Source organism: Rhipicephalus microplus, chromosome 9, assembly GCF_043290135.1.
Source record: "Rhipicephalus microplus isolate Deutch F79 chromosome 9, USDA_Rmic, whole genome shotgun sequence".
In the NCBI taxonomy this organism is placed as follows: domain Eukaryota; kingdom Metazoa; phylum Arthropoda; class Arachnida; order Ixodida; family Ixodidae; genus Rhipicephalus; species Rhipicephalus microplus.
In genome coordinates this window covers 698,187-725,068 of record NC_134708.1, presented here as the reverse complement: position 1 = coordinate 725,068, position 26,882 = coordinate 698,187, and the positions used below count along the sequence as shown (strand labels likewise).

The following is a 26,882-nucleotide window of genomic DNA, read 5'->3' as shown; positions in this document are numbered from 1 at the left end:
GCCTTGACGCCGTCCTTAAGCGGCGCTTATTGTGGCTGTCCTGGATGACGAAGCTGGAACGTAAGACTTCTGCTTCGTCGGCTGCGCCATTGTGATGAGCGAGACAGAGAACAAGAGACAACACCCGATCCTGGGCCAGCTGTTCTTATTCTGCCTCTTCTTCCTTGCTCGCCTAGCATGCGCGCCTCTGCCAGAGTGCCAGTTTCGGTCTTCGTCGTCACAATATATATATATATCCCAGCTGATAACTGAGGTAGGTCTGCCCGCACTCGTGAAAGAGTTGGTACGCCGCTGGCCTTAACATACCTAGATTTTAAAATTATAGTGGCTGCTGTAGTAGGGTGAATGCTATGAGCAGAAGATGTCGAATTCTAAAGCATAATGTCTTAATAGATGAAGTACGAAGCAGCACATCAGCCTCACAAAGCCCTTGAGTACAAGGTCCAGGAGACATGTGCCATTACAAATAATAGCATCGCAACTACTGCCTCTCGGGGTATGCCGTGTTACTATTACCAGGGCAGATAATATTAAGCATGCGGATATTGCTCAAGAAATCTAATACAAATTTTGCACTACATAGTGGTTCTCTGCCAAGGAGAGAGACAAGTAAAGAGAGAGGCATTTTTTATAAGTGTCACCCTTTTTCATGACATTCCAACAGGACATGCTGAACAGTTTTGCCCCATTTACCACACAGGGAAATTCCTGACTAGTCAATAAAAACTGTGTGTAATACTGACGCAAGGTAGGCTGGCAACTATAGTAGCCAGCATCTGAAGAGGACAACGAAGTAGATCTGTGTGCGCGTGCTCTGGTGTTCGCGTTTCTGGCCCTTGGGTTGCGCAAGTAAACGCCATATTTTGTACCTGCGTGCCTGTGTCTTTGTGACATTTTCTGGTGGAGGTGCTGGGTACGGTAGATGATACGGTCCCCTGAGAGCACCCCTGACGCAAGTCCATCGAGTAGCTCAGCCGAACTTACCCCTGTGCACGTACGTTCCAGCCGTCGTCTCCAGGGACTCGAGCCACAGCACGGTTTGCTGCCTGAACGTCAGAGGGCTATGAATCAAACCCCGCCTAACGTCACCGCGCCAGCACTAGCGCACCTGGTTATCAACCAGCCCAAGACGCCGAAGACATTTCATGAAGCTGCTTTTGAAGATGCCGACGACTGGCTCGAGCATTTCAACCGGGTCGCCGTCATCAACGATTGGACACCAGAGCGTAAGCTACGCTATGTGTACTGCTTCCTGGAGGACTCCGCGAAAACGTGGTTTGAGAACCATGAAGCAGCGCTTACGTCATGGGAGGAGTTTCAACGGCAGTTCTTCAAGGCATTTTCCCGAGAGGACAGGAAGGAGACAGCGGAGCGTGCTATAGAGGCAAGGGTTCAAGGCCCTAACGAAAGGGTGACGACCTACGTAGAGGACATGGATCGGCTTTTCAAGCGTGCGGAGCCCTCCATGTCCGAATCCAAGAAAGTTCGCCACCTAATGCGTGGTGTTAAAGAAGAGATTTTTGCCGGCCTGATTCGAAACCCGCCTGCGACACTTGCGGAGTTCCATGAGGAAGCCACTGCCATGGAGAGGGCCCTTCAACAGCGTGCCAGACAGTATAACCGTGGTGTAAACCCAAGTGAGGTCACTTCTGTCACTCTCGGCAATGACATCAGCGCGTTGCGAGAGCTTATCAGAGCTCTCATTAAGGAAGAGCTACAAAAGATGCAGGTGACTGCTTCACCTGCAGAGCAGCTCTCCGTTGCGGAGATGGTACGCGCCGAGCTACGGCAAGCCGTTCACGCTCCCCAACCATCCGAGGCGCCACAACAGAGGCACTGCGTCGAGATGAGCTACGCGGAAGCAGTGCGACGTCGTCCATCGTGCAGTTCAACCAGCGTATGTTACCCCAATGAGCGACACGCTCAACAAATGGAGGTAGGCTTCCGCCCTCGCAGCTCACCGTTGATCGCCGAAGCAAGACCGGGAAAGAGTGACATCTGGCGTACACCCGACCACAGGCCCCTTTGCTTCCACTGCGGGGAAGCCGGACACGTCTACCGGACATGTCCATACCGTCGTGTGGGTCTCCGTGGATTTTCGCCTAATGCCCCTCGTCCACGACCTGGCGAGCGACCACAGGAAATAGAGAGTTTCATCTCGAATTGTCGCAGTATCGAACATCGGTCACAAGAGCCTCGCTCGTCGTCGCCTGCTCGCTACAGGTCACCGAGCCCAGCCTATTCACGCGGCGCTCCAAGACGCCGTTCACCCAGTCCTGCAAGTCGGGAAAACTGAGTTCAGCGACCTCCGGAGGTGAGGCCGCTGACGCTGACTCTACGGAAGATCCTCCACTACGACGACAGCGACAGCAGCAAAAAGATGTACAGACGCAGTCAAACGGGATGCGAAGAGTGGTGACATCAAACATTGCGGTAACTGTGGACGACGAAGAAGTAATGGCGCTAGTTGACACTGGAGCAGACACCTCTGTTATGAGCATGGGTCTTGCCTGCAGGCTGAAGAAGGTTTCCACCCAGTGGGCTGGGTCGCAGATACGTACGGCAGGGGGCCATCTTCTTACTCCGGTGGGGCGGTGCACAGCGCGAGTCAGTATTCACGGATTTACGTATCTCGGAGATTTTATAATACTGCCGAGTTGCTCGAGGGACCTAATTCTCGGACTGGACTTTCTGCGTGATAATGGAGCCGTGATTGATTTGCAACAGTCGCAAGTGACGTTTTCTACGGCACACGCTTTAGCGCACAACCCTCACGGCAGTTACGTCAATGCTCTGAGAATTGTTGACGATGACGTCACGTTACCGCCGAAGAGTAGCGTGTTCACCTTGGTAGCCTGCGACGTTTTCGACGAATTCAACGACTATGAAGGTATTGCTGAGGCAAATATCCCGCTGCTGCTCAAACGAAACATATGCATAGCCCGATGCCTTGTTCGGTTAGAGAATAAACGCTCTCGAGTTCTGCTGACCAACTTCAGCAATGAGTTTCAGCACGTTCCTAGAGGGACTACTGTCGCTTTCCTCAGTGAAATAGCCGACTTTTTTGACATCAGCACAATGGATACGACTTCACCACATGCAAAAGCTTGTGCTGACCTGGGAAGCCGCATTCACGTTAATCCAGACTTGCCAGATTCACGAAAAGAGCGGCTGCTAAACCTTGTGAGGGAATTCTCGGACTGCTTCTCCACAGCATCGAAAGTTCAGTGTACCACCGTTACAAAACACCGCATTGTTACCGAGGAGTCGGCGCGGCCTCTTCGCCAACATCCATACCGTGTGTCCCCGAAGGAAAGAGAGGTGATTAAGCGTCAAGTTCAAGAAATGCTGAATGATGACGTCATCCAACCCTCGACAAGTCCGTGGGCGTCACCTGTTGTCTTAGTAAAGAAAAAAGACAACACACTACGCTTCTGCGTTGACTATCGACGGCTTAACAAAGTCACGAAACGCGACGTTTACCCCCTGCCACGGATTGATGACGCCTTAGACCGTCTACGCCACGCCCAGTTCTTCACATCACTAGATCTCAAGTCAGGGTACTGGCAAATTGAAGTTGACGAAGGCGACCGTGAGAAAACCGCGTTCGTGACGCCTGACGGGCTGTACGAATTTAAAGTGCTGCCTTTCGCTCTCTGTTCCGCTCCCGCCACGTTTCAACGCATGATGGATACTGTACTAGCTGGACTAAAGTGGCAGACGTGTCTTGTATACTTGGATGATGTTGTGTTTTCAACCACATTTGACGAGCATATTTCAAGGCTAAAAAGTGTCCTCACTGCAATAAGGAGAGCGAACCTTACCATCAAGCCCGAAAAGTGCTACTTCGGCTATCAGGAACTCAAGTTTCTCGGCCACGTGGTTAGCCCGGGGGGTGTTCGACCAGATCCGGAGAAGTTGGCTGCCGTTGCCGATTTCCCTCGTCCGGGAGACAAAAAGGCTGTTCAGCAATTCCTTGGACTCTGTGCGTACTACCGCCGTTTTGTCGAAGGATTTTCGAAAATTGCGGAACCTCTTACAAGACTGACACGGCCAGATGTACCTTTCGTATGGACGGAAGAACAACAACAAGCCTTCGTAGAGCTGCGCAATCGACTGCAGACAGCTCCAGTGCTGGCACATTTCGACGACACTGCCGACACCGAGATCCACACAGACGCCAGCAACGTGGGAATCGGAGCCATTCTAGTTCAATGGCAGAACGGCGCTGAGCCTGTGATCGCTTACGCGAGCCGCAGTCTCACAAAAGCAGAGGCTAATTACTCTACCACCGAAAAAGAGTGCCTAGCAGTCGTTTGGGCCATTAGCAAGTTTCGACCCTACCTATACGGCCGGCCATTTCGAGCGGTCAGTGACCACCATTCGCTCTGTTGGCTTGCCAATCTACGGGATCCATCAGGCCGCCTCGCCCGCTGGAGCCTCCGCCTTCAAGAGTACGACATAACGGTGGTCTACCGATCAGGACATAAGCATACAGATGCTGACTGCCTGTCTCGTGCTCCTATTTCCCCGACGTCATCTGACACTGAACAAGATTTACCGTTTCTTGGCATCGTCGATGTGGTGCGGATGGCTGAACTTCAACGTGAGGACACTGAGCTACTTCCTGTCATCCAGCATCTTCAAGGAGAAGACGTTGTCGTCCCACGCCGACTCTCGCGTGGTTTGGCTACGTATTGCCTGCGGAACAATGTTCTCTACAAGAGAAATCTTGAGAGCAGCCAGGAAACTTTCCTCCTCGCCGTTCCAATGGCACTGCGTGAGGAAGTTTTGCAGGCGTGCCACGACGATCCTTCGGCCGGTCACTTAGGCTTTGCTCGGACATTAGCGCGCATCCGACAGAAGTACTACTGGCCACAGCTGTATTCGTCCGTTCAGCGCTATGTCCGCACCTGCCGTGACTGTCAGAGGCGTAAAGTTCCACCCGCAAAGCCCGCCGGTTTCCTCCAACCTTTAGATCCACCTCGAGCACCATTTCAGCAAGTAGGAATGGATCTTCTTGGTCCCTTCCCTACGTCATCCTCAGAAAATAAGTGGATAATTGTCGCGACCGACTATCTGACTCGCTATGCAGAAACCAAAGCTGTGCCTAAGGGAACTGCAGTTGAAGTCGCCAGATTCTTTGTCCACGACATTGTTTTGCGCCATGGTGCACCTGCTGTTCTCATAACCGATCGCGGAGCAGCATTTACGGCAGAGTTATTGCAACAAGTCACCAAGCTGACGCACACCAACCACCGGAAAACAACAGCTTATCATCCCCAAACAAACGGCTTGACGGAGAGGTTAAACAAAACATTGGCCGACATGCTATCTATGTATGTTGACGTAGAGCACAAAACGTGGGATGAAATTTTGCCGTACGTCACATTTGCCTATAACATCGCTGTGCAAGAGACCACAGACCTAACACCATTCGAGCTTGTTTATGGCCGTCGCGTCACAACACCGTTAGACGCTATGCTCCCTGTAGACCAGGACAACAGCGGAAATGACAGCGTTGACGACTTCGTTGAGAAAGCCGAGGGAGCCCGCCAGCTTGCACGGAACCGCATTCGCGCGCAGCAAGATATCGACGCTCGCCGTTACAACCAAGGCCGAAGGAGCGTCCACTATCAACCAGGTGACTATGTATGGGTGTGGACACCAGTTCGACATCGTGGGCTTTCGGAGAAGCTATTGCGGCGCTACTTTGGCCCTTACGAAGTTGTGCGCTGCCTCAGTGACGTGAATTACGAGGTAGTTCCCCAAAGCTCCGACACCAGTTTAAACCGAAGACGTCCACGTCCAGAAGTAGTCCATATAGTACGGATGAAACCGTACCATGCCCGCGACTTATGAACACTTCGAACTTTTTCCTTATTATCCACAACAGCGTGGGCTTTTTTTTTTTTTCATTGACGTGATCATTTTTTTTCTTTCATGGCCACCTCTAGCATCTCAATCAATCGACCGGGACGGTCTCTCTTGAAAGGGGGGAATTGACGCAGGGTAGGCTGGCAACTATAGTAGCCAGCATCTGAAGAGGACAACGAAGTAGATCTGTGTGCGCGTGCTCTGGTGTTCGCGTTTCTGGCCCTTGGGTTGCGCAAGTAAACGCCATATTTTGTACCTGCGCGCCTGTGTCTTTGTGACAATACAAGTGTGCCCTATTCTGAGGCGACAGAATAGAACATCACTTCGTCTAGATTTGGTTAATGGTGGCCAATGTCCTAACTGTGGCTTAACTATGTCGAGTTTGTTAAAGGAGTGGTGCCACCAAATTTTGAGGCTATCCCAAGCCTGTTGTGGGTTTCCTCTGTATGCAAGGACTCTACATAGGAAGGGTCGGACACAACAAACTCATAGAATATATTTTAATTCACTTCTAGAAGTGTAGCTGAATGCCCACTCTCGGGATCTAGGTCCATCGCTTGCACAGCAACACTGATGTTTCAGAATAGGAGAAGCAACGGCAGTTGTCGTGACGTGACGCCAAATCTGTAGCGACACGAGTAACCTCCTCCATCTCGGAAACGAGCATACCCAATGCACCAGCAAAGCATCGGTTTCTGTATTACTCGCTGAGTTTCGATCACTTCTTGGCTAAGTGCTACGCATTGAAACTTGCGAAAGCATACAGCGTGCCGAGTGCTGAAGGCATCCGGTGGGTTGCCCACGTAGCGACCATGCCTATATACTATTGTGTGCTAGACTTCTTGTCGAGAAGGTTCGGTGACCCAGTGAGCTTTCACAAGTTTTCCCGACACAAACAACAAAGAAACACCTGGACGGACTTGTAAAATGCTTGGTTATGATCCTTTTGTTGAACAGCAGTGTTGTACAATGAACGGGTACGCATGTTGTGAACAAGGAGAGAACTCTCATACCTGCTGTTACGCATGTTCTGGCGTCTTTTGCTGAGAAACTGTATGCATCCGTCAAGGACACTGGGTGCTTTCAAAGAAACACTCGACGAATCTTTCTTGGAAAACGGAGGCGTCCGTAAGAGACGCTTCTCGCGTCCAACAGCAGGCAGCCCCCTCCTCCTTCAGCGTCTCGGCACCTACAAAAGGCCGGCGCATCTAGCGTCGGGCAGCTTCCTCGTCTATGTTCTGTACATACATTGTAAATATAAATGCTTTGTTTTCTTCTGGCTGCCTTTTGCCTTGCCACTACCTGGATGCTACTGCAGCTGGCCATGGCAACTGCCAGCACGTTTTTTTTGTTTTTTTTTTTTGTTGGCGCTTGTGTAGCATGTGTGTGTGAGAACAGAGGAAACTCAGCACGATGCGCATCAAAGCCTTATGCGGTCACGTGAACAATATGGGAATAAAGGCTAGCCTGCCGCCTTTGTGCGGGCTTTGCCGCCTCTTTCTACATTCATGTCCTGACATGACTCCTCTCCTCCGCAGTTTGTCGCACTGGGGGAGCGGGAGTAAGTATTAACCCCTCTCACCCGGTAGCGGATATCTACTGCGGCGTCGTGCGCTAAGTCTCTCGGTACGTTTCGCGCGCTCGTGTCGGCAGTGAGTGAGAATTTCTCCGGGACATCATTGGGTAAGCACGCATTTCTTTTTCGTCCGTCGGCTCCCTTTGTTTGGGGCTCGTTCGGACTCCGCCAACGGCGCCTTGCACCTGTGATGAATGCTTATTTTTCGTCGCCCATTTCATACGCTAGGCTGAAGAGCGGAGCGGTGTCCTAGTGCGTGGTCATACTACAGTAAAAGCTCGTTAATTTGAACCACAAGGGGAAGCCGCCTCTGTTCGAATTAACGAAAGTTAGAACTAACGACAGTGAAGAACAACAATAGTACACTGCGAGTAGAGCATAACAATTTATTTTTTGAAAAAATCTGTGATCGTGGTCTGCCTTCTTTCCTTGAAGGCGACAGCCAGCACTTTTTGCTCTAATGAGCGAATTTGGTGGAAGGCCTCTTCTCTGCCTTTTTCAAAACTTAAGAAAAGACGGGCGGCATTAAATCCGGCCATGACTTCTGCAGCAGAGGGCCGCACTGGTGCTTCGTCCTCTTTCTTATTATCGTCACTGGCAGCGACAAGTTCGGCACTTCTCACCTGACATATGTCGCCATCCGTGAGTGCACCACACACCACTGCACTCGAGTCCACATCGATGTAGTCCGCAAAGCAGACGTCTTCAAAAACGTTCGCCATGGGGGCGGTGACACCGTGTTCGAGCACTGGTGGCTCGTCAGCTTGCAGAGCTTCGGTGCTGAAGCCACAGTGGCGAAAGCAATTTGCTATCGTAAGTGTTGTCACTTGCTCCCAAGCACGCACAAGCATGTGTAGTGCACTTAAGAGCGTCACTTGATAGTTATTGCACAAAATAATTCGTTCCAACATATGACGCCGATAAAATGATTTTAAATTTCCAATTATACCCTGGTCCGTGGGCTGCAGTATCGCTGTCGTGTTTGCTGGAAGGAAGGCCAGCTCAATGGCCTTCGTCTCAACGTTGACTTTATAAGCCGAACAGTTGTCCACAAGAAGCAGGACTTTGCGGCCACAGCGTTCGAACTTCTCATCAAGCTTCCCCAGCCACTGCGCGAACGATTCCCCCATCATCCAGGCCTTTTTCTTGGCCGCGTGGTCTGATGAGAGGGACCAGATGTTCTTGAAGCAACGAGGACTTCTCAATTTGCCTATCACAAACAGAGGAAACTTCTCGGTCGCGGTCATGTTCGCAGCAACCATCACAGTTATTCGTTCTTTACTTTTCTTCCCTCCCGTGCACTTGTCGCTTTTATACGTGATTGTTTTGGCGGGCAGCAATTTGAAAAATAAGGCAGTTTCATCTGCAATAAATATGTCTTGCGGAGAATACTTCTCCATGTAGCCTTGAAGCACTTCGGAGCGCCAACCTTCACACGTTTCCATGTTGACGGTGTTCATTTCACCCGACACAGCACAAAAAACGAGGTCGTAGCGCTCGCAAAAGCGGTACAACCACCCATCTGAAGTAGCGAAGTCGTCGTAGCCTAGCGGCAAGGCAAAGTCTGCTGCCTTTGCCAATACTATGACTCGGCCACTCAGTGGTATGTCCTGCGAACGCATTTCCTTTATCCAAATGAGAAGCGCTTTCTCGAGGTCAGGATACTTTGCGCGCCGCAACCTCCTTCTTTTGCTCGCAACTTCTACCTCTAAGGCGTCTTCGAAAGTCCTCCAGTTTTTTATATAAGTAGCATCGTTTTCGGTATCCCATGCTTTTTCGCGATATCTTGCTCAGGCAAGAATCCGGCGTCCCCTTCCCGCAGGATATCAGCTTTCTCCTGAAGTGTTTTGGCACGGTATTTGCCGCGGGAACATGCCATCAAGTCGGAGCAGCAGAATCGCAACAGATAAGAAGCTAGTACCGGCATTACCGCAAGAAACGTTAGCCGAGGCCAAACACCAACACAAAGAATCGCGACAGTCGGAAGCTACTCCCAGCACCAACAACCGTGGTTACGACGCATGCCCAAGACAGAGTGTGCAGAGAAGGCTGGGCGAAGCTACGATGCACCCGTGTGCTGGTCATGCCATCTGTCATCTAACAGCGACAACTATGCAGGATTTTCCAAGGCGAGGTTGGCGCTTAAAAAAAACAAATCTTGGAGGTTACGTAGGACGGAGAGCAGACAGCCGCCGAGATAGAGAGATTGTCTGGGGAGGGGGTGAAGAGTAAGTGGCGCTATTTTCTGCACTCTGGCCTCCGTGCCAGTTTCTCCGTTTTCCTCTCCGCTCCCTGTCCCCGCCGCCTCGTAACTCGGCAGCCACCCTATCGAGTGACTGGCCAAGCCGCCGGCGCAGTGGCGCGTAGTTCGAATTATCCACGGCGGAACCTACTCGCATTCGAATTAATGGGCTTTTTTATTCATAGGCTTGTATGGAGCTTGGCCGGACTATAACTTACAGTTCGATTCATCCATAAATTCGAATTATTGAAGTTTGAATTAACGAGCTTTCACTGTACGCCGACCCGTAGTTCTCGGAAGCCAATGCGAGCGGAGTTTTTGCCCACTCTCTAGCTACTGGGCCCTTTTGTCCCGGTGTCCCGTCGTCCCCGTGAATCACTTTTGCCCACAGAGACGCGCTCGCAGCACCCTGTATAGCACTTTTTGCCCGTGGCGTGGATAAGCCCATTTGCTTTCCCGCCGCGCCTTTTGCAAGGGGCTCTGTACTGCATTTTGGTGTTGCCCCAGACAATGTGTTGCGACCTTGAGTAGTACAGTGTTCTCACCACGGCGACGGTTAACGCATGTTCTGCGGCTCGCAGAACATGCGTTAACCGTCAGGATATGTGTTAATCCTTCAGGATATGTGTACACTACACTGGCACCCAATGTCTCAATTCCTACAAACGCCACTGCCCAACTAGGCACCGTGAAACTGAAAGTCATCCACATAAGTAGAGCAATATCAAAATATTTAGGGAAAATACACGAATGTTGGTGCGTGTATCATGCTTCTCGGAGCTGAAGGAAACACAGCAAAGAACACGCATGCCGCAAATTTGGTGGCACCACCCATATAAAGATTGAGAGTCCCAGTGATGTTGCCAGTGGGTTCGTAGTCTTTTTCCCAGGTATGGCTTTGGATCTTGTGCAGAGACAGCGATAGATGTTTTATTTGCATTTGCATAGAATAAATTTGTGATTTGGTCTGCCAGTACATCTCCTTCCAAACCTCTGAGACTAGGCACCCAGCACACTGTTATAACAGTGTGCTGGGTGCTCTGGCCAACATATATGTTGTGCTGGGTGCTCTGGCCAACATATATGTTGGGCCGAGGTGTAGACAGAGCATAGTAGCAAATACAAGTCCGCGACTACTTAGCTTCAGAGTTTCTGGTATGATATTAAGTTTTGAACTATACTCAGCGTGTCTGCGTATAAAACTGCCTTAGCCTGTTCAAGTTGTTTGATGTGTTTGAAAGCAGAAAATAAAGCATATGTCTCCGCTGTATATACTTGTGTTGGGATGTAGAACATCTGATTCAGAAAAGGATGGACCGATGGCTGCATAAGACACGCCAGGAAATGTGCGATGGCATATCAGTTGTTACGTTAGGCCCGGCAGTTCATCTGGGCAGACGGGTAAGCCGGTCTGCTAGGTTGCTTTCAACCCCATCGGCACCCAGTCGGCTAGACACTGTTTTGTAGGGGTTCCAGATAGTGGTCAGGTCTCAACGAAAGCTTCGCGAGACAACCCTTTTGTTGAACGGGTTGAAACAGCGTGGGACGGCACCACTGCAGCAGTTCTCTTGGAGTCAACCTCTCGACTCGGCTGTCGTCGCAGACGCGAAATCGCCACAAAAGCACTGACAGTCCGGAAGCGTGGGAAAGCGTCGAAGAAGCCATTCTTAGGGATTGAGAGTTTGGACTGCCATGTTCGAGAGAGTTCTGGAAGCTTGTAGCTGAAATCAGCCATGCACCGCTGCTGACGTTCGTGTCAGCGGCCATTTTCCCGGAGGAGCTCAACTTTTCCTGTCCAGACTATCTCCTCGTCCTGCGGTGCCTTCAAGGCATGGGCCAAGTGCGTAATTTTGTGGTCCACTCGTGATAACCATTGGACATTTTCACCCATGTTCTTCTCACGAGTGGCCAGTTTTCTTCCCCTTTTCTGGTGGGTGAACCACTGAAACATCACGTCACCTGATTTGTGGCAAGAGTGGTCCCCACCTTCCTCAGACCTCCATGTAAGGGGACGACGGGCTATAAAAGCCGAAGACATTTTGTAAATAATCGCGGAATCATGAACAAAACCTCTGCACATAGCTGAATCTCTGTACAGTTCCATCTTTCAACTATCATGTAAATAAATTGTAATGAATCTAAATAACGAACGCTCTGCTGCTACTAAAAAAAAGGATGATGATCGGTGGCAGTAGGAGTAGCTCGCCGGTAGCTATTTCTGCCTCTTAAAGCACCTTTCGCCAAGCTGTGACGGAAGCTTCCTCGACGTACAACACCTTTATTTTAAGTGGTGGAGGAGCCGTGGTTCCCATCAACCTGGAACTTCGCAATCGGACGCTACCCTCGCTGTTCTCCATGACTGCTCCTGGCCCTTCTCAAGCTGCCCCACCACCGACAGTCTACTGGCGTGCCTCAGCAACGCGACTCATTAATTTTTCGCGGCAACGACGAAGAAGACGTCGAGGACTGGCGCGTCGAGCACGAAATTGTAAGCGCTTCCAACAAATAGAACGCCTGCGACCAGCTCACGAACATGCGCTTTTAACTCGCCGATGTGGCCAGCCTCTAATTCAAGAACCTTGAAGGCGAAGTCACCAACTGGTCCACCTTCAAGACCACCATCGCCGCTGTCTTCGGTCGTCCCGCCATGCGCCGGCTTCGCGCAGAACAGCGTCTGCGTAGTCGAGTCCAGCGCAGGGACAAGACCTTTACAAGTTTTATCGAAGATGTCTTGTCTCTTTGCAAGTGGGTGAATGCATCTCTAACCGAAAATAAGAAAATCAAGCACATAATCAAAGAGTTGACGACAATACCTTCCAGATGCTCGTCGCTAGGAACCCACAGACTGTCACCAACGTTGTCCAGCTCTGTCAGGAGTACGACTAGTTGCGTAAGCAGTGTGTCTAGACGCGCAGGGCCGCTTGAAGATACAGCTGAAGTTTCCGCCCCCGTGCACACCGCCGCTACTAATCACACCGTCTTACTGCCCCACATCAAACAATTCATTCGAGAAGAAGTTGCGGGTCAACATTCTCACCCTCGTCTACGCCAGGTCATTGAAACATAGGTCACGCAGGCACTGCCTTCATCGCCATCGGTCTCTACGCCGCTGACCTAGGCTGCCGTCATTGCTACACCACCACCACCTTTCTCTGGCACATAACGGGGCACCGGGTCCTCCTACCCTACGACGCTGCCTGCATACACAGCACCCCATCCTACTACGCCCCCCGCACCTTCTGTCATTAACCCATGGCGCACATTCGATAATCGACCCATCTGTTTTTTATGCGGTTTTGTGAGACATATAGCGCGCTACTGTCGCCGTCGTAACTTCCAGCCTTCAGACCGTGGGAATTCTGCAAATTACCAGGCTACCCAGAATCGCCAGCGACCATCTTCCCCTATCGCCGACTCGTTGTCCCCACGACGCCCTGTCGACTCTCGCCGGTCATTACCACTCCGTCGCTGTTCTGCCTCTCGATGCTTCGGCCCACGAGCCCTGCTCGAGAGGAAAACTGACAGCCGCAGTTCCGGAGGCAAAAACTGCGTCATCGTCGAACTCTCCAAGACCTCCTCTTAGTCCGCCCAACGAAATCGAGGTGCTAGTAGAAGGTGTTGCTGTACGTGCACTTGTCGACACAGGCGGCGTCATTTCTGTAATTAGTGAAAAACTGTGTCGCGATTTGAGAAAAGTTACAACGCCGATTACGAATCTTGGTCTGTGTACAGCTACCTCCCATTTCATCACGCCGACGGCTCAGTGCACAGCCCGTGTTCTTATTCAAGATGCATGGTACGCCAGCAACTTTGTTCTTTCACGTTCATCTTATGACGTCATACTAGGATGGGATTTCCTTTCTACCCATCAAGCCCTCGTCGACTGCGCTCGTGCTGAAGTCACATTGACTCCGTGCCTTGATATCGACCACCACAGTCCCTCGAAAGTGTATGCCGCAACTGATGTTCGCATCCCTCCTTTGTCCGCCGTCCTAGTGCTTGTGTTTTCCCCTGCTGCCGCTAACTCGACGCTCCTGTTTCAACTATCTATAGCTAGTGCGCACCACCGAACCATCGTCTTCCTGTTTGCCGTCATCAACTTTTCCTATGGTTCGGCGGTACTTTATGCGTGCAACGTCTCTGCTTGTCCATACATCCTGCTACGTGACGAGTGTCTGGGGAGCCTCGAGACCTTAGATTGTATTTTCGAAGACCCGATGTATCGTAAAGAGCCATTTCTACCGACTTGTGATGATGATGATATATGGTGTTTTTTGGCGCAAGGGCCATTTGATGGCCGAAGAGCGCCAGTTCATGGGACAAGAGATGTGGACAATGATTGTGATTAGCGGCTGTATAAGGGCCATAAAATTCCTCGCGGTAATGCGGGTACAGACATACAATTAATAAAATCATGACAATGCCGTCAAAGGTGTGTGTGGTGCGAATAGATGACAAAAGTTATAGATAATAAAAACGATGGTGGACATGTATGGCATTAGCACAAGTGCCTCACTCGTTCATACCCTTGCGTCCAATGGCCGTGAGGCAAGTGCTTTATTGTGTAGCCACCGCAGCGAAAACCTCTCTGGAGAGGTCGTGCTACGGAATGCCCGGGTATATGACATGAAAGCTATGAATTTCTTTAAAAAACGCGAACAATGATTTATGACTAAAAAGCGGTTCCCTATCGACGAACATTGCAGGGTGTAAAGGTATATGTTGTCGGTAGGGTGATGGAAAGTGTTGTTTTCTAAGAGTGTCCAATTGTTTGCACTGAATTAAAATGTGAAGAACTGTTAGTGCTTCACCACATCTGCAACACAATGGTGGATCGCCACCGGACAAAAGATATGAGTGTGTGGTGTATGTGTGTCCTATCCTGAGCCTCGTTAATGTTACCTCTGTATGACGTGATTTTGATACTGGTGGCCAATGGCCAAGGTGTGGCTTGATAACGTGTAGTTTCTTTTGTGTGTGTGTATCCCACTTGCTCTGCCAGTAGTCCCTGAGCTTTCATTTGAGAGACGGCTTAAGATCAAGGGCCGGGATTGATATGGATGTAATGGCGGTGCTTTCATGGACGGATGCAGCAAGGTGATCCGCCATCATGTTGCCTTGAATCTCACGGTGCCCTGGCACCCAGCACACAACAACATGTTGGTTGAGTGTGTAGAGTGTGCATAAAATGGAGTAAAGTGAAACGAGGACAGGGTTTTTTTGTTTTTTAAGACTGTGCAGAGCCGTTACAACACTGAGGAAGTCTGTATAAATTACTGCTTTTTGTATTTGTAATTCTTTGATGTGTTTAGTTGCCACAAGTATCGCGTAAGCTTCCGCTGTGAAGATACTTGTGCCTGGATGTAGAGGGCCAGCATCCGAAAAGGAAGGGCCAACAGCAGCGTAGGACACAGAGGAGTTAGACTTAGAGGCATCTGTAAAGAACTCGGGACGTGTGTATTTGTGTTGAAGTTCCAGGAAGTATGTTCGGATATGGGCAATAGGCGCATGTTTTTAACTTCTAGAAAAGACACATCGCAGTCTATAGTCTGCCACTGCCACGGTGGCGGGTATGCTACAGGAACCATTAAACTGCGTTCAAGTGACACTCCAGTTTTCCTCAGCTAGACCCTTGAGGCGAACTGAGAAGGGCTGCCTCATCGAAGGCCTGTTTTGAAACAGAATAGAGCTTGACAAATCATTAATGGTAGAGTATGAGGGGTGCTTCTTGTCCCCTTTCACCTTAAGGAAATAAACAAAGGAGGACATGTAAGTTCTCTGCAGATGAAGCGACCACTCATTTGACTCAACGTCAAGGCTTTCTACAGGGCTGGTGCGAAAAGCACCCGTAGAAAGGCGGATGCCCAAATGGTACACGGGGTCCAGCATCTTCAAAGCACTTTGAGTTGCAGCCTGATAAACAACGCCCCATTATCTAAGCGGATGCGAATGAGGCTTCTATACAGGTTCATGAGGCATTTCCTGTCACTACCCCACGTAGTACGCGACAACACTTTTATAACATTTATGGCTTTTAAACATTTTGTTTTTAAATACTTTATGTGTGGTACGAAGGTCAACTTGTTGTCCAAGATTAAGCCTAGGAACTTATGCTCCGCATTCACAGACAGACGTTGGCCATTCAGTTCAATGTCGGGTTCTGAGTGCATGCCTCTCTTTCGGGAGAACAAGACACACATGCTTTTTCCTGGGTTGAGCCGGAATCCGTTTTCCTCTGCCCATTTGGAGACCTTGTTTAAACCTAACTGAACCTGCCGCTCACACATTGCTAGGTTGCATGACTTAAAGCCAAGCTGGACGTCATCGACATATGTGGAATAGAACATGTTGCGGGGATGGACAGGTGCAAGGAATTATTTTTAATAATATAAAGTGTACAACTAAGTACACCACCTTGCGGTAGTCCCGTTTCTTGCACAAATGTTTGCGAGAGAATACTGCCCACACGGACACGGAATTTCCGTTTGGACAAGTAACTCTCGATTATGGAAAGCATTCTACCGCGCACACCCAGGTGAGACAAGTCTCTTATTATGCCAAAACGCCATGTTGTGTCGTAGGCCTTCTCGATATCGAGAAACACTGAGAGGAAGTATTGTTTGTGGACGAAAGCGTCTCGGATCTGTGTCTCGATACGCACCAGATGGTTGGTGGTGGATCTACCCTCTCGAAACCCCCACTGAAATTGGTCGAGCAGATTGTGTGTTTTAATGAAATGTGAAAGTCGGTGGTTTATCATTTTTTCAAAAAGTTTACAAAGGCAGCTGGTTAGTGCAATGGGCCTATAACTTGAAACTGAGGAAGGGTCCTTGCCCTGTTTCAAAATAGGGATAACAATAGCTTCTTTCCAGGAAGCAGGGATGGTGCCTGAAAGCCAGATAGCATTGTATAGAGAGAGTAAAGTTTTTCGCATTTTGAGCGTCAGGTTTTTTACCATTTCATATGTGACACGGTCGTAGCCTGGAGCGGAATTACTGCAAGAGTTTAGTGATGTTTGTAGCTCAGCTAAGTTGAAAAGTTGGTTGTATGCCTCGTAATTTGTGCACTTGAATTCTAGTTTCTGCTTTTCTATCTTTGCTTTGTATCTTTGGAAAGCTTCAGCGTAGTGTGACGAGCTAGACACCTGCTCGTAGTTTGCACCGAGGAAGTTCGCCTGATCTTCCAGGCTGTCACCCTGTGTGTTCACGAGTGGGAGTGAGTGTACTTGTCTTCCTGCTACCCTACGAATCATGTTCCAGACTTTAGCCTCTTGTGTATAAGAATTTATCCCTGATAAAAACTTGTGCCAGCTTTCTTTTCTGGCCTGCCGACGCGTTCTCCTGCCTCGAGATTTTATTTTCTTAAAGCTCTCAAGGTTTTCCGCTGTCGGCGAGTTCCGCAGCAACCTCCATGCCCTGTTCTGTTCCTTTCGCGCATTCTGACACTCAGTGTTCCACCACGGAACGTGTCGTTTGCCGGGCAGTCCAGATGTTTGTGGAATGCACTTGGTTGCTGCGTCAGTAAGAAAAGCCGTGAAGTACTGCACAGCTTCATCTATGCCTAATCCGCATATGTCAATCCAATTTAAGCGAGTAAGCTTTTGAAATTGTTCCCAGCCGGCTTTGTTAACCAGCCATTTGGAAACATGAGGAGGACATTCATTTATTATTGGTGTACTCAAAACTAAAGGGAAATGGTCACTTCCGTATGGATTATTTATGACTTTCCACTGAAGTAATGGTACAAGTGAAGGAGATGCGATACTGAGGTCTATGGAAGAGTAAGTTTTGTTGGCAAGGTTATAGTATGTTGCTTCTTTCCTATTCAACAGACAAGCACCCGATGAAATGAGGAATTGTTCAATGAGACGACCTCGTGCATCACAGCGAGAGTCACCCCACAGATCATTATGTGCGTTCAGGTCCCAAAGGACCAGATAAGGTTCAGGTAGTTCGTCTATTAAAGACTGGAATTGAAGTTTTTCAAGACGGTGGTGCGGAGGTATGTACAAAGAGCAGACTGTGACAAGTTTGTTTAGAATAACTGCTCGGACAGCCACCGCCTCGAGGGAAGTTTGAAGGGGTAATTGTGTACATGCTATACCTCGACTAACTATAACCGCTACACCACCGGATGGTGGCATGGCATCATCTCTATCCTTTCGGAAGATTACATAGTTACGTAAAAAGTTTGTGTTTGCTCGTTTTAAGTGTGTCTCTTGTACACACAGCACTCTTGGATTGTGTTCATGGAAGAGTTCTTGTAAATCATCGAGGTTTCGAAGAAGGCCTCGGATGTTCTACTGTAATATTTCTGTCTGCATATTTAAACAAGAGAGATGCTGCCGTGTGTACAAAGAGTATCCTGTGTTGGAGTGAGCTCGTTAACTCAGGTGGCAGGACGGTCGTCCGGCCCCGTTATTGGTTTTTTGTTTTTCTTGGCATGCTCTAAGGAGGCGCGCCGCTCTTTCGGTACCAAGGGTACCGTTGTATCCATTGCCTCCTCAGAGGCACTGGATGCCCGCACATGCGAGATGGTGGTTTGGATTTTAGGCCTCGCCTGGTGAGGCGAGGCCTTGAGACCAGAGGACCCTGGAGTCTCCCGGCCTCAATTTGCTTGGAGGCGGAGTAGACTGAACTACTGCCGCCTTGGGGGCAGGCGCCACAGTCGATGGCTCGCTCTGCGCTGGCCGAAGGGGTGGCGAGGGCTGGTGCGGCATTGCCCCCTGACGCCCCGCATCAGCATATGTTGTGCCGTAAAATTGCGACACTCTTCGTCTTGTTTCTTTGAATGTGATGTTTTCTTTGACTTTAAGAGTAATTATTTCTTTTTCCTTCTTTCAGTTAGGACATGAACGCGAATACGCGGCGTGTTCCCCGTCACAATTCACGCAGTGAGGCGTCGTAACAGTTATCAGATGGGTGGCCGTGACTACCCCATCTTGCACAAGTTTCCTGACCCCGGCAGTTCTGCGAGCCATGACCAAATCGTTGACATTTATAACACCGTCTTGGATTGGGAATGTAGGGACGGACAGAGAGTTTGATGTAGCCTGTGCCTATAGATGAAGGCAGTGTGCTAGATGCGAAAGTGAGTATGAAATGTTTGGTAGGTATTTCTTTGTTGTCGCGTCTGATGACGATTCGTTTCACATCTGTGACATTTTGCTCTTTCCACCCTTCAAGCAGTTCCTGTTCAGACATTTCAAGAAGGTCTGCTTCTCAAAGAACTCCGCGTGTGGTGTTCATTGATCTATGAGGTGAAACGGATACTGGGAGATCACCAAATGCTACGAGACTGCCAAGTTTTTCATAGTGATGTTTTTCAGGCAGCTCAAGGAGAAGGTCTCCGCTAGCCATCTTTGTAACCTTGTATCCTGGTCCAAAGACATCAGTCAGAGATTTCGCAACAAGAAATGGAGATATGGCTCTGGCTTGTTTTGTTGAATTTTCGCTGTGCACAACATGGAATTTCGGAAAGCATTGTCTGGGTTGGTTGAAAATTGATATGTCATCGGTGCGTCCCCTCTTAGGCGGAAGACGATCTAGGAGACGGGGAAATGCAGGTGTTCCCATAGTAGTGTACTTCTTTTCGGCAGCAATGGCGACCACCCACCATGGAGTCCAACCAGGGGACGCTGAAGCACTTAATAGCATAAGGCTGCAGACGCCAGCCGTACATTGCCACTATAACCAAATATAACTACTCAAGATTGAGTAATTACACAAGGTTAACCCTTGCCACTAGGAAAATTGGAAGTGAACAGAAGAGAGAAGTAGACAGGACAGACTAAAAAAGAGAGATAAAGACAAAGTTGTAGGGGAGATAGATAGGAAAAGGCGACTGCCGATTTCCCTGGGTGGGTCAGCCCAGGGGTGCCGTCTACGTGAAGCCGGGGCCAAAGGGGTGTGTTGCCTCTGCCGGGGGGGCCTTAAAGGTCCAATCACCCAGCGTCGGCTCAACCCCCAGGATCCCCTTTTCCCCGGACACGGCAAAGCCACGCACGGCTAAGCGTGGGAGGGAGCCAAAACTCCCCCGTTAGCTCGGGTCCGTGGTGTCGCTACACACCAAACGCCTACTTGTGCAGGCGCCGCTGCGGGGACTGACTTGTGCCATTACACCCGTAACTGACGCCAATGACCCGATCGATGTATTCCGCAAGTCCATTGATTGCCACCTCACGCCTGGGCAGAAGGAACAGCTGATCAAGCTCCTCCAGCATTTTCGAGCCTCGTTTGACCACAATCAGCCTTCCTTAGGTCGACCATCATCTGTTGTTCACAGTTTAGATACCGTCAAGAGACACCATTACGACAGCGTCCGTTATTCAGATTGATTACAATCACTCATCTGTCTCATCTGTGATGCCACAGCCGTTACCATCGCCGACATGCCATCTGAGCAACGCAAGGACCCTTAGGTTGCTTCGATTCTAGACATCCTGGCTGGGCGGACGGCTTCTCCCCCTACTCGCACGTTGCGTCTGCAAGTCCAGCACTTCACCACTCGCGACGACGTGCTGTACCAATGCAACTACGCATCCGGTGGACGTCAGTGGCTACTCGTGATTCCACGTCATCTGCGATCCGAAATTCGTTCCACGTTTCATGACGACCCCCAATGTGGCCACACAGGTTTCCTGAAGACTTATTCTCGCATACAGCTCCGATATTACTGGCGCGGCATGTACCGTTTTATCCGACAGTACGTTCGGGCTTGCTCGACGTGCCAGAGATGAAAGACTCCCCCTCATCACGCCAGTGGTACCTTATTACCTCTACCATGCCCATCCCGACCATTCGACCGTGTCGGCATCGATATCTATGTTCCCCTTCCCAACACTCCATCCGGTAACTGCTGGATCATAGTTGCAGTCGACCACTTCACGCGGTATGCTGAAACTTCAACCCTTCCCTTGTCTACAGCGAAAAACGTTGCGACTTTCGTTATCCACAACATCGTATTACGTCATGGAGCACCTCAAGAGTTACTGAGTGATCGTGGTCGCGTATTCTTGTCAGACGTCATCACAGCATTGCTACGTGAGTGCAACATCGTTCACCGCACTACAAGCGCCTACCATCCCCAGACCAATGAAATAACAGAGCGCTTCAACCGCACCCTTGGTGACATGATGTCTATGTACTTCTCGTCAGACCACTCTAATTGGGATCGAGTGCTCCCGTTTATCACGTTCGCCTATAATACCGCCATTCAAAGCACTACTGGGTTCTCTCCTTTTTTCCTCCTCTACGGACGTGAACCTTCTTGCACTATGGACACCATGCTTTTGTACAAGCCTGACTCCTCAGAGTCCACAACTTTGTCTCAAGCCGCTACATACGCTGAAGAATGCCGCCAACTGGCAAGATCATTCACAACCCAAGATCAAGGACGCCAAAAGCACCACCATGACGCATCAGTTAACACTACTTCCTACAATCCAGGTGCACTCGTCTGGCTGCATTTCCCTTCTGCTACACCAGGCCTCTCTACCAAGTTGGTCCCGAAGTATCACAGTCCATATCGTGTACTACAGAAAACGTCACCGGTGAATTACCTCATCGAGCCACTGGAACCATCTTCTGACCAACGTCGTCGTGGCCAGGAAATTGTCCACGTGTCGAGACTTAAGCCCTGCTACGACCCTCCTGTGTTTACTTGTCCGTAAGTCGCCAGGATGGCTCTTTATTTCGCGGGGAGTAATTATAATGAATCTGAATAACGGACGCTGTGCTGCTACTGAAGAAGACGATGATGATCGGTGGCAGTAGGAGTAGCTCGCGCACGCCGCTCGCCGGTAGCCATTCCTGCCTATTAAAGCACCTTTCGCCAAGCTGTGTCGGAGGCTTCCTCGACGTACAACACCTCTATTTTAAAACCTTCATTCTATCTCTTTTATGAACGCATCCACTCACTGGCGAGCATCGGCTATGTGGACGATAGCGAGGTGCCAGCTACCCTAAAGAAAACCCGCCGTACCTGCTAACAACCTCGAGCCCTTTACGCTGCCAGCACCAGCCGTACAGCACCGCTATAGCCATATATGATAAACCAAGACTGGTCAACCACACATGGTTAACCCTTGCCGCCGAGAAATACGGAAGTATTGGTCACAAGATCGAGCAGTCGCCGCTTGGCGGCAAATGGCCGAAGAGCGAAGTGTGGACTGCTCTGTGCGTCGTCTGCTAGCCACGTTGTGTTTGTATGTGCTTATACGTCATGCACGTTCTCAAAGTGTGGTTTGTCCAGTCAGTCAGCGCGAGTCTAACTGTTTCTGCGTATGCCTGAAATGATGCCCGAAAGCATTTGGTCTTGCTCGGCTGCTAATGCATTGTAAGAAGATCGGCGAGTGCAACTTTCCAGAGTGCTATTTATAGTAGTCGTAACCTCCATCTACCAGCATAATTTCAGTGTGGGTGCCACTGCCTGTTCCAAGCACATGGCAAAATGCTCCCGTTGAACTGAGTGCATCTCGGAATGAGGAAAGCAACACCTAGCATAAAACGTTACATGTAATCACTGGTACCCTCCAAGAGAGTAAAAAGATATGGCTGCGAAATCGAAAGGACGTGCATCCACACTCTCCTCATCAGATGGCGCGGCGATGCAGTTTTATCTGATAGTGGTCGCCGCTCACACGTCCAGATTTATTTTGTCAATGGGTGTAAACTACAGAGTGGGCGATCTGGTGCTGCCACACCATCATGGGCTGGTTGGTGCATGATCAACAAAGGCGAAAAAGGCGCGAAAAATGAGACAGCGCCTCGTCCGTCTCTTTCACTGTCTCGTGTTTCGTGCTGTTTTTCGCTTTGTCGCCCATCATGTTGCCAGCGATACTAGCAAACTGTTCCAGCCTCGCTGGCAACAAATAGTCTAAGCCATAGTGTGAAAAAAGCAGGTGTCCTCGCTTTTTTATTGGGGCGCGTATGTAACTTGAAACGCTACGTGTCACATGAGGAGCGCGAGGACAACGGCCAGTTTTTCTCCAGGCTGTAGGTGTTAGGTGAGAATGCTCAAAACTGAGAGAAGAGCCCAGAGCCGCGTCACGTGCTACTTATCACGAGCAGACAACTCTGCATGACAGGCCATGTTTGATATGTTCTGGGCAAGGTGCAAGGAACAACTCGATTTGCAAGTGTTAACCTTTTCTATATTGACTTTAATCGAGCGGATGGATAACCAAAGGGAAGGAAGTACAGCCAAGAGAGCTCTTCCCGCTGAAGCCTTTATCGTTGTCGCAGACTAAGCACCACCACGGATGGCATATCCTCCCACCATCCCATCTCTCTCACCACAGGACCTGAGCACAAGAGAAGCCCAGAGACCAGCCCAGTTGGGAGAGCCAACCATGCCGAAGCCACAAGGACGTGGCAGCCTGGACACCACGCATGGCGCTGCATGCCGAAAAGGGCACCTGCCAGACCGGAGGACTGAGAGGGCGGCCCAGACGATGCTGGAAAGCGCAACCCAAAATGAAACACTCTGCCAGCTGGCTCCTCAAAGCCACCACAAACAACCTGGGACCATGGAGCTGCCAGCACATGATCCACGACAGCAGCCACAGTGGTGAACGCAACGACTGGGGACCGCAGCGATGGGTACATTGAAGGCAGCAGTGATACCAGCGAGAGCACTGGAGGCAGGGGGTCAAATGGAAAGATGTAAAAATTTTCCACCCAGTGCAATTCTGCATGGTTATCTGCTTTTACAACTATTTTCACTTTTTAGTTTTTTATGCTCGTGCTAATAAAATTTTGTGAGAGAAATAAAGACTAGTTTAAGTGTCAGTTGCTCTTGTGGCGCCCAAGGAACAACTTTCACGATACCATTAGTTAGATGCACCTGCTTCGGCAAATCAAGCCTTCGTGGACAGAAATCACAATCAAACCGGTTAGTTCTGTATATTTTACTCCCTGTATCATCTTGTTATGACATGATAATAAACTTATTGATTGATTGATTGATAGTGATTGTAACAGGCACAAGTATGCTGCAACAAAAAAAATATTCCAAAAAATGATCAAGCTGAACTATGCTAAACGCACTTTAGCTTTAGTGGCACGCAGCTGGTTGACTATAGCGCCACTCACCAGCATGAGTGCCACGATCCGCGTCATTCGGTAAGCGTGCTCGCTCTCCTCGGAGGACGAGAGACTAGCCAATATTCTAGGGACACTTGCCCCAGTTAGCGTGCTGTGCCAGTCTTGCACGACTGAATAACGTAGAACAACCATTAAAAGACAGAATGTTAGGTTTTTCTGAATCCCACATGTTTATGCCTTTGCCTCTAATGCAACACATAGTGCACTAAGTGGCATTAGAGACAAAAGCAAAAAAATGCATGATTTTCAACATTTTACTCATGAGAAAAACGATTCCGTTCATCCTAGCTTCATTCGTTTCAGTATCTCCATGGGTAAGGTTTTGTAATCTCAACATTTCACATACACTTGGCAAGGTTGTTGCCTATGTGAACACGCAGTATCGGCACTTTGATGTGTGTGGCACTGCAGGCAGATGAAAAACTGCGCACCACACCCCAGCTGGTGGAACTTTCCCCAAGTGAGGGACAAAAACATACGAGTCTGTCTGAGGACGCCTAAAGTTGTCCGGCAGGTTAGCTTCATACACTGCTCTTCCCTTGCTGTTGCCCATTTGCTGAAGGCACTGCACAAAAGGAAAGAAAGGACCAAATAAGAGGCTTCAGTGCTGAAACATTACAAGCATGACATTTGAATATACTTGTGTTAATCTCAATATTAATGAGAACTAGCAAACAATGACACCAAGGAAAGTATAGTGGTAATTGTAATTTAAACGTGAAGAAAGAAAGGTGTACTTGCCGCTAGCAGGTACCAAGCCTGCAACCTTCAAATAATGCGTTCAATGCTCTACCAATCGAGCTACGGTGGCGGCAAGTGCCCCGCCTGCTTTATGGTGTCCGTGTGCGCATTTAAATCTCAGTGTGTTAGTGAGCAGCACTATACTCAGAAATAACTATAATCAGAAATAACTTTCCTTGACAGTACTGTGGAAGCTACACAACTGGTACACATGCCTGCTACAGCACCAAAAAATAGTGCTGATAGTTAATAGATAACGTTCTCATTGGCCTCCTGAAATAAATGCTTCCTTATTTATTATGAAACTTGAAACAGTTGAGAAGTCGTAGGTAAAATACAGTTATTCTTCACTTTGCAAGAATGCCTCCCTTTTTCTATTTTTTATTCTTCAAATTGAATCCATTTTACAATGTAAGTAACCATGGCGTCCATGACTCAGTGGGTCAGTGTGGACCTGCAAACGCACTGTTTAGTTCTCCAAAAAAAATATATGTGTATATGATGCTAGAATGTACACTGAACAATCGGAACTTCCCTCCCATTAATTCATATTTTTCTAAATGCATAAACGAAGCCAAACTCAGCTGCAAGCTGCCGTACCACTTGCAGAGAAACATGAATGTGTTGAAGCCTTTGCTCCAATGTCGAGATAGTTGTCGTCAAGTATAGCAGCCACGACAGTGAGTGCCAAAGTCTTCAAGTCTGCCAGAACAAGACTCTCACTACGTATGAACGAAAGAAGTGAAAATTTAAGGGCTCGTCCTTTTTTGTGCTACACAATTGTTATTGTGTCCAAGCTACGCAATAAATATTCAGCACATTATTCCTCGAGCACTTCGGTACTGAAGTCTCCATTTACAAGATAATGCGAGCACACCTCTGAAGCTGGGCAAGACTGGTCACAGCAGACTAAGTTGTAGCATGAAAGGTGGTTATGCCTGAACAATGTTGGTCAAATTCCCACCAAGCTGTACCCGTTTTTTAATCAGCATCTTGAGCGGTTGGACGAAGTTTTGTCGAGCATTTCCAAAGCTGGACTTCAGCTAAGCATGAAGAAATGTCACTTCACGAACACGGACATTAAGGTATGGCTGCCAAACAGAACCCATAACAGAGAAAGAATGTCTTGTCGTTTGGGCGATTAAATTAAAAATTTTTGGTCATAACATTACGGACGCCCCTTCACAACAATAACAGATCATCACGCCTTATGCTGGCATTCTTCACTGAAGAACTTGTCTGGTCGTCTGGGTCACTGAACACTCCATCTGCAAGAATGCAATTTCGACGTTGATTACAAGTCCGGCAAGAAACAAGAAGATACAGATGCCCTATCTCGCTGCCCCCTGCCACTATCACTGTCGAACCCATTTGGTCAATGTTCGTCCCGTGATCTCGACGCTGTGTCGACTCCTGCGTTATCACAAATAGCGGTTGCCGTATGCTGGCTTTGAATAACTATGTTCAGTTCGCCTCACCCCAGCATTATGATCCGTACTGCAACCGCATTATCGAATGCTTAAGTGGCAGGTCGCCTCCTCCTAATGCCAGTTCACGTCATTTACGGCAATTTAGGATAGAGAACAATATGCTACAACGCTATGTTTACACCACTGATGGACATCACTGGGTTCCTGTTCTTCCATGTCACGAAGCCGTTGATGACGACCCACTTAGGATATCACAAAACACACAGCCACGTCAGGCAACGTTTCTATTGGCCTGGCCTCTCTACCTTTGTGGCCCAGTATGTTGCGTCTTGCCCTTTGTGTTGACGACGGAAGCGACCAACTTCAAGTCCAGCTGGTCTATTGCAGCCAATCCAGTGTCCCGAGACACCTTTTGCCATCATTGCGATAGATTTAGTCAAACCTTTCCTAATCATGCCAAGAGGTGATCGATGGATAGTGACAGCAATTGATTACCTGACAAGGTACGTAGAGACTGCTCCTCTGTGTACGAGTTCTGCCTCAGATGTCGCCGATTTGCTTCTGAATGCTATAGATTTTCTTCTCAATACCCCTTTTTCGGCCCACGGGTCGGGTTTCCTCTCCCTCAGCGAGGGAACTTATTCTCGTCAGGGAAGGGGGTCACCCTGGCACCTCTTGTGTAAAGCCCCAATGATGAGGGCGATGAGGCAAGTTGGAAGTGGCATTGCTTGGTTGGGTAGGGCCGCGATGCTGCTGACATGGATGGTGTTGGGGGTTATCCGGCGAGAAGAGCGGTTTCCTCTCCGAGCTGTTCCGGCTGCACCTCTTTCCCTTTTGACTCTCCATCTGCTCGGTGAAAGTCGACACAGAAAACAAATAACATGTTAACAATTGCACATGTGTTGCGCACG

The 26,882-nt window shown here is 49.2% G+C and overlaps 1 protein-coding gene across 5 annotated transcripts in view; it reads right to left on the bottom strand.

The window, feature by feature from the left end:
* LOC119163319 (stromal membrane-associated protein 1) overlaps nt 1-26,882 on the bottom strand; it is a 178,856-nt gene that overhangs the window by 112,505 nt on the left and 39,469 nt on the right. For all 5 annotated transcript variants that reach the window (XM_075872938.1, XM_075872937.1, XM_075872940.1 and 2 more), the window contains one exon: nt 24,280-24,365. In XM_075872938.1, the coding sequence (XP_075729053.1) occupies nt 24,280-24,365 (86 nt within the window). The remainder of the gene's footprint in view (nt 1-24,279; nt 24,366-26,882) is intronic.